This window comes from Varroa destructor, unplaced genomic scaffold (assembly GCF_002443255.2).
Source record: "Varroa destructor unplaced genomic scaffold, Vdes_3.0 BEIS01000003.1, whole genome shotgun sequence".
NCBI lineage: Eukaryota > Metazoa > Arthropoda > Arachnida > Mesostigmata > Varroidae > Varroa > Varroa destructor.
In genome coordinates, this window is record NW_019211456.1 from 33,114,890 (window position 1) to 33,123,136 (window position 8,247).

General features: G+C 39.3%; 1 protein-coding gene across 5 annotated transcripts in view; it reads right to left on the reverse strand.

The window, feature by feature from the left end:
* The window catches only part of LOC111246587 (nose resistant to fluoxetine protein 6-like), a 19,281-nt gene extending 13,432 nt beyond the window's left edge, over positions 1-5,849 (reverse strand). Inside the window, exons 1-2 of one of the 5 annotated variants that reach the window (XM_086983488.1) lie at positions 5,059-5,845; positions 1,798-1,913 (exon numbers count right to left, since the gene is read on the reverse strand). In XM_086983488.1, coding sequence (XP_086839614.1) covers positions 1,798-1,913; positions 5,059-5,341 — 399 coding nt within the window. In that variant the 5' untranslated portion in view covers positions 5,342-5,845. Of the gene's footprint in view, positions 1-1,797; positions 1,940-5,058 lie in introns of all 5 variants that reach the window. The other 4 variants (XM_086983487.1, XM_086983486.1, XM_086983489.1 and 1 more) reach the window with 4 other exon arrangements.
* Between the last annotated feature and the right edge of the window lie 2,398 nt (positions 5,850-8,247).

Sequence of the window (8,247 nt, forward strand, 5' to 3'; positions counted from 1 at the left end):
TATATATATATATATATATATATATATATATACATACATATCTTTTTTTTGGCATACGTTCTATTTTATACATTTAGCTAAATCCAGCAAATTAACCAAAACGCAGAATCATCGGGCTCTTTAAACCAATGTATTCTCGGTCAGTAAAAATAACATTATTGTTTATACAACACACATATGGATTAGCTTGTCCAGCAAAATGGTATAAAAAAGCCTCGAACCCAATTTTGGTCTACCAGTTCAACAACCATACTTCTCTATGCTTCTAGTTTACAGCGTAGTAAATAACGTAATTAATAATTATTTTATTATTAAAAATAAGTTATACACATTGTGTTGATCTTGTCATCGTTTGCTCGTGCTTCTGCGTCTTCCATTGCGTTTCAAGATTCGAAACTAGGTACACATACGTTTTTGTACGCACGATCTTTGCAGCATCTTTCTTGATGTAATACTGAATAATATCTGAATAATAGTGAATGAATATGAATGATTATTCAGCCTGCTTATGCCCTCGATACTGGTGCAAAAGTGCCCCTGCTTTATACCCAATCGCCATTTTTTTGCGTAGAAACTATCTTTTTGTATAGCACTGTCAGCCACCAAACGCAACGCAATACTGACATAGATATTTATAGAACGAACTTCGCAGAACGTTTAGGACAACGTTACCAGTTTTTTGCCGTTCTGGTCGTTTTCGTTAGGCGGAAAGCCAACCCAAGTCAATCTTTTAAGCTTTTACTTATTTAGGCTATGAGCGAGGGCCTTCAAAGTATCTCTCTCCTGCTATCTGCAATGACTATGTTATTATTATAATCGGCCCGTTCCTACTATTCCTGTGATGGCATAGCGTTGGCCTGCCGAGCTTAAGGCGACCTAGAAGACACACAGTTGATTTGGTACTGGAGAGAACGCCTAGTGACGTTACCTCAGGTAAACATTCACTTGCTCAAAGTTATTTCTAAAACACAACTGTGTTTATGACTGCCTTTTTAAAAAAGATACATTTGGCAGTCTTTGACTATTGTAATAACTTGGTTTCCTCGTAAAGTTTCGTAGCTTTTTTTCTGGTAATATCAGACATATTTCATTCATAGATTTTTTTTAAACACAAGATAATAAGCTGAGTTATGTCGAAGTTATACGGACTTGAACTGTTTAGCTCGTACCAAGATTAAGCTATGGGGGCCAAGCAAGCCTTGCATGTAAACTTCGCTATCCACTGTGCCCTGCTATCTAAAGCACGGTTATAATAAGTGGCATTGAATATAATACACGCAACAGACAGAGATGTTTCAATGAAAGGGCTAAGCCTACCAAGTGGCAGTGCATGGACCGAATTGGTCGTTGGCTCCCTTAGGGCCGCAAGAGTGATTTGGCTTATTCTCAAAACTATTTGAGTTACGAATATAAAATACTCGCGTAATTACGTCTTTGCCAGAAAGAATGAAGAGCTTCAATAAGTGATACACATTTTTTTTCTACCACTTCTCTATATTCTGCGTTTTGTGTATTTCTATCGACACTTGTACATGGAAAAGATTAAAAGAAACCGTTCAACACCATCCGGACTAGCCATTTCTATTGAACATATTTATTTAAAAGTCTAATTTCTGAATTTAACCAACGACGTTGTCTTCTGAATGAGTTTCGGGTGGTTCTGATTAGCCAACGGAACAGTGACTGACTCTCTATTAGTGAGAGCATACATATCTATTTTTCTATTCGAATTGAAAGCACTCAGCGTACGTAGTACTTGTGTTTGCAGACACTTAACCAGTGCCTCAAGCCACCTACCTTGCTCGGGTCTTCCTTGTTGGGCACTCGAATCGCAAGGCACTCATCATAGCTGCCATGTGCAATCATACGTCCTTCAAATATGTTTGAAGTGAAAAAGCCAGCTGCGTCGAAAACTGTAAGATAAATGAATGCGGTGAAACTGAATTGGAGATTAGCCATCTGGGCAAAAAACAACTGCTCCATACCCGCTCCACATATTTCCTTATAAAACCGTTACTTCCGGTTCAAGTTTCGTGACATAATGAAGTTTAAGCTCATGGATTTCATGTTAATAAGTGAGTTGGTTTAAACGGTGTTCACACTGGACCATGGATGTGATTTTGCTCAAGAGCCTAACGGACAGCGTTATATTAGTGAGTAGGACACTTGGGTTAGATAGGTGAAGGCCAATTGAAGTACAGTGGTTATCTCTGGCTTCTGCAGCTTGCAGTGCGCCAGACTTCTAAAGCTGTTTAAGCTATAATGGTGGAAACATTTATCAAATATCCGCCCCAAACTATTGATGAGTCGCAGGTGATGCTTTAAATTCTAGTGTCGGATATTAAATAAAAGGAAAGCCTATTTCAAAGAGTAAAACTAACAAAAATTCTTAATAATATGAAAATCCAAGATACATAAATTTATTTCTACTGAACTATATAATAACATTCATAATAGATTGTCCGCCTTTTGAAGCACTACTGTAAATTAACTCGGAGTACTATGAACGCCGTAATGACGGGCTGGCAACAACAATAAGCTTTTGTATTTAACACTCAGCCGTGTGACTTAGTGATATTCAAGCTTTGAGTGATCAGTATCCTATTGTAATATATTAGAAGCGTGTATCTACTGATGGAGACATCACGAGGGTATTGCCTCAGAGAAGTTTTAGCTCTTATAAACAAGGAAGACACACATTGACCAACTCGATGTTGGCGTGGACTCGCGCGATCCGACTGATAATCCTAAAAGAAAAAACCAATTGTACTAGGCTTGGACTAGTCTACTGAAAAATACTTAGTCTATCATATATGGTCAATCAACTGGCAAAGTCACGAAGTCATTGCTTACCTAATAAAAACCAATAAGCCCACTTTTTATGCTGTGTGCACTCTGGCTAGTTGATTCCTCTACTGATATCGGACCAAAGGCCAGCATTGCTGAGGGCCACCAGGTAGAACCGTGAAAAAAAACATAATTTATTCGCGATGCGGAGACCTTTTTTTTTTTTGAAATAATAGAACAGCGCTCATATCGTAGCTGCACCATCAGATATATTTGGTACATGAGCTGATGCGTCTCCATCGACAGGCATTCGTAAAACAAATGAGCACAGGTTACGATTGAGATTGTGCGAAAACGCTTGTGCTTTTTGGACGATGGAAAAGTAAGCAGGTTTCTCCAACTTTTCCCTACTATTACATCTAAACGGCTGACGTAGACCAATCTAGATTTTGAATTGCGCGGCTCGTCTATATCGTGGCAACTCTGTGTAACAATTCTAAGTACACATCCTCGTTCCAGCATAGAACTGTGGGGAGTGACATAATAAATAAAAAATATGGCCTGGGCGGAATTTCTCATTCCCAACTTCATGACCCATCCTTGAAAGAAGCGTCAAACAAAACTCTTGTTTTTTTCCTATTTAATGTTTAGACCTTGAGTTTTTTAAAACGAATGTAAAAAACGTCAGCGAATGAATAGGTCCAAAGTGTCAGACTCAACATTCATTCGCAAATGTATTTATATTTACTACGTATAATTTCTTTTGAGTATACCTCTATTCCTTCCAAAGAAGTTAATAGGATTAATATCCATGTGGCATTAGGTTCCGGATTGGAACCTTCTGTCCCATTCTACCTATCCCAACCATTCTATCTTTTCCTCTAGTCAGCGTAATAGATCAGTCAAGCAATTGAGTTTCCTTCAGAGCTGTGGGACCTCGAAAGAAAATTGTTTGTGTCATATGCGTTCACCATACGCAGTATTGTTATTGCTATATATAATCTCAGACATATAAAAATACAAGATAGGGATAACTAGCATAAAAGCTAATGTATTTTCTATAAATTGTAGAAAAAAGTATGGAATTTTTTTGTGACGTCTTAGTATTTCTTGCAAATAAAAAACTATTTCTATTTAGGGTTAGTTATTTGCTTTTATTTAAACATAATGATGCGTAGCAGATCAAATCGACAAATAATTTTAATCAAATATTAGAATGATTTTGAATTATGTGAGCTCAGTCAAACAACCCCAGCCAGGCACTAAGTGAGCCGTATGAAAAGTTGTTTAAGTTAAATGTCTTAACGGGGATAACAAAAAAAAAGGAGTACATAAACCATTGGTGAGTCGTTGTCGAATCGCAAACTACGTTTCCATAAATATGAACTTACAGATACTAAATTATCAGTCCTTAGCAGATTCTCAGCGTGTCACAACTTCCTGCTCTGAAATTTTTCGACGTTACTATGGATACTAGAAAGTGCGCCTGATAAGCCTCATAATGATGCATGCTCTATCCTTCACTCCGATATTGTTGTACTTGTTACGAACGTGAGGATTCGAAAACACGACTTATGTCAGATTGGATTATGATACTATCCTAAATCGACATATAACTAACTGATCGGCTTTACGGAAATATCCGCTGCAGCTATCTTATTCCCTGAACCAGGCTAGATGGTACCTGAAAAATTGATCACCTCTTTAGGCTCGGTATGAAAGGAATTTCTGCTTAGGTACTATCGGAGGTTTTGCTAAGATTTCTATAGACGGCCTCTAGTTAGCAACGGCATATATTGCTTTAAGCGTCACGTGAATACGTGACGTTATCGAAGCGCGTTTCCTGTCTATATTCCATTGACTGAATTGAACACCACTAATCGATTCTGCTACGTCTGATGCTACGAAATTATTGAGTGAAGTTAATATATTAGTTAGAACGAGAGACGGTTGTCTCCGTGATAGCCTAGTGGGGAGCGTATATCTGTGCCAATATTAGGAACTCATGGTGGCGTAGTTCGAATCCGACCATGGACAAACTCTGGGAGACATCCATTTGGTAATGCGCCTAATCTGCGTCTGATGGCCGAAATCAAACTAATACGAAGCGTTGCACCTAGCAACGGTCTGCGAAAGAGTTTTGGTCACTGTCTATGGCAGCGGGACATGATCCGCTCACAGCTATAACGCTTTGTAAAAGAATAATAAGCCGCCGCAAAAATCTAATTTTTACTGTTACCTAAAATTAGGATTTCTTATCGTAGTACTTACATCTTATTGCCCAAGGTTTTAGGTCAGCAATGCCTTGAAAGATCCGAATATAGCTCTTCAGGCACTCAGGTTCCAACTTTTCGTCGTAAATAAAATTCTGACTAAACCTAATCCCTTGCTTACGGTATCGATTTATGAAATTTGTGAACACCGGTCCAACATCTTCAGCCAACTCTGTCAGAATGGGTTGGTCTTTTAGCGTAATTAGTTGTTGAAAGCAGAACGTCTGTGATAAACAGCACAAAATAACAACCGCACACAGGCAATAACAAATCCTCGTCATGTCGGACCTAGTCGGAGTTCTTTTATGTTAAACTAATTAAGCAAATGAGTGATTCCACAAGGTCACGTTGGATATAGCAAAAAAAAAAACAAAAGATAATTTTATCAAATCGGAAAGATTGCAAACAAACTTCCGTATAACTTAGTTCACGTTCAGTGTTCCGAGTCAAAAGTTGTCGTCTACACTGTACCAAAGTTGTGCAGAACACGAGCGACTCCGTTCCGGCGAACGGAGCATACTCTGATCCCGTCGAATATCACTGTTAGAGACGGAATGGTTTAACACTAGTGAGCAGTCTAACTTCTTCTGGAATAAAGTTGTTCAGTGGTGCATTTCATCTTTACGGAACTTTGGGTGTTACTGTTAAGAAGAGACATTCAAAGCCTCCGCTAAGCGCCAATGAACTAGTCGTTTTAGAGGACTGATTTCTCTTTAATAAGCGATCTGTTTTGTTAGGTTGTCAGGTACCCATGGCTATATACAAATACCTTAAAGCAATTGTATCTACGATACGTTACGCTACTTCAACGCGATTTAGTGCAGAGAGAGGAGGGTTAAAAGCGGAGAGAATCTGATGGAACGTATTGTCTTAACGTCTGCATTGATGTCAGCTAGCTAGAGTTGTATCACCATCGCCACCTGCACGGAAGGCACCATAAGACACCTCTTCGAATATGGATTACCCTCACATGTAAATTCTCCATTTCGAACCGCTCTCAGTAGCGGCGTGAAACAGCAAACCGCGGTAGGGTTTCATTGGCCGCCCCAGAATATCAGCCCACTGTTATAGACCGCGAATTGCATGCGTTGTGGATCTTATCTGCGTTGATCTTTGCCGAAGAGAACGAGAATACAACAGAAAAAAAAAACATGTTCAGACAATGACGGGGCTACCAATTAATTCGAGGAAAACCGGAAATAACATCGTCGACAACGAAATAGACCTCAACTTGTCAAGCATTATTACCAGATAACCCAATTAGCAGCTGTTGCCGTGGGAAATTACAATCGACTATTCGTTTTTACTTATTTTTATCGGTCAGAGGAAAATACCTCGACGTGTGAAACTTCTTCTCGGCTAGCTGGAAGCACAGCAACCCGCAAAGCTAATGACGCGGATGACACAGTTAAATCTCGTGACCTCAATAGAATCGAAAATTTGGGTTTGAACCCGTCAAGTACACGGCAGAAATATGTATGTGGGTTTTTTTTAGATATCGTCCATACGGTCACTAGATCTGCGTAGTCGGATCATCATCACGAATAAGCTATAGAACAAGCATAGTCTGGAGATCAGAGCAGGGTTGCCTAATAAACAGCCTTAAACAATATTACTGGCTTGGTGCGTCTGTTCCTACCAAAGCTATATTATCCATTATCATAGCCAAGGGAATGTTAGCATCCCTAAGAAACGCTTTCCTGGATAGCAAAACTGGTCGTTTAGAATTTTCGGTATGTTCAGGTTAAAGCGTAGAAATTATAGCTGGAACTATTACTTGAAACAGAAGTACCGATTTTTACGCACGGAACTGCGTTAGCATAACATAAGGGGTAGCCGGATTGCAAGTCCCAAAGGGGGCAAGCTTAACTCATTGGTTCTGATGCCGTGGATTGAGCTCACCGTGAGGAAATGACAAGCATCCTACCTAACTACGAGTGAAATGCCCCTGAGAAGTGCAACTACTTTTTAAACGTGCTTACAAAAACATGCCTTGTATGTTAAGTTCAGAACAAATCTTCATTACTATTATTATTCTTAAATTTGAGCTTTTTTTTGCTTTGGCCATCCAACTTTAAACGCTGAAATTTACTTACTAGCAAACACGTGAGTGCACGCTGTGGGCGGCTTATGTCAAACTTTCCAATTGTCAGCAATATACAAATTTCCAACTAGTCGAAGTGATTTTATTGAAACCACCGTTAAAACTTGAGCCTAAGCTAATTTTGTTTATATTGATAGTTATAATTAACGTGGAACTTGCGAGCCTGTGTCCCAGACGGGGAACGATTGAATCCAGTTTGCATTTCACGATATAGTTAGAAACTTATATTATCAACAAAGCATGCGTGGTCGATTCGTGTGTTTGTTACTGCTTCGGATGCTTCTATTTTCATTTGTATCAATGGCCTTATTCAAAATAGAGCTCCTCATATGACATGTGACACATCCCCTTGCAGAATTCAACTAATACAGTTCTCGCGAGGCTTGTAGGAATCGTCGGGCTACTGAGAGGCCCAATTGAGCTTCTGAAAGGAAAATTTAACTTCGATAGGTCGGTTCGTCCCGTCCGAAGATTTCGAGCTATTATCAGCTACTATGTGTGCCAGGACCGAGTTTTAAGCTACATCCAAACAAAGGCTTCAAATGCGTTGTCTCGTTTAGATCAAAACCCTAACGATGTTTATGCATACGATAGATATTCGTTGTAGCTCATAGACAAACGAAGTGATTTCAAGTCGTAAAAAAAACTCTTGGACTTTAGATTTTGAGATCGTAGAAGCAGCTTCACCTTGGATTGTTAGGCCTTCAGAGCTAATATGGCTCTGCAAAGACTGCGTTTGCGAGTGACAGCTAAAACGACTTCACGATCAAAATAGCGGGCTGTTGGAGTACCTCTCATAGAGAAATTCTCATAAGATATTAATAATTATCGTATTGTCCCTAAGATTTTTCGATATCTAAATATTCGACATCTCTCTTCCGTATATACAGACACGTTTGTTGGTAGAATTGATGTCACACGTTGGAGTTCTGCCGTTTCTGGCTGACAATGTTTAGGACCTGCGCAACACCAGTTAGCTATAACCGTCAGTATAACTTAGCTTCCAGTGGTAATAGTAGTCATTGACTAGTAACTAGAGAACTACGAAAGCCAGCTACTCGTACTATTCAACCGGTACTGCCA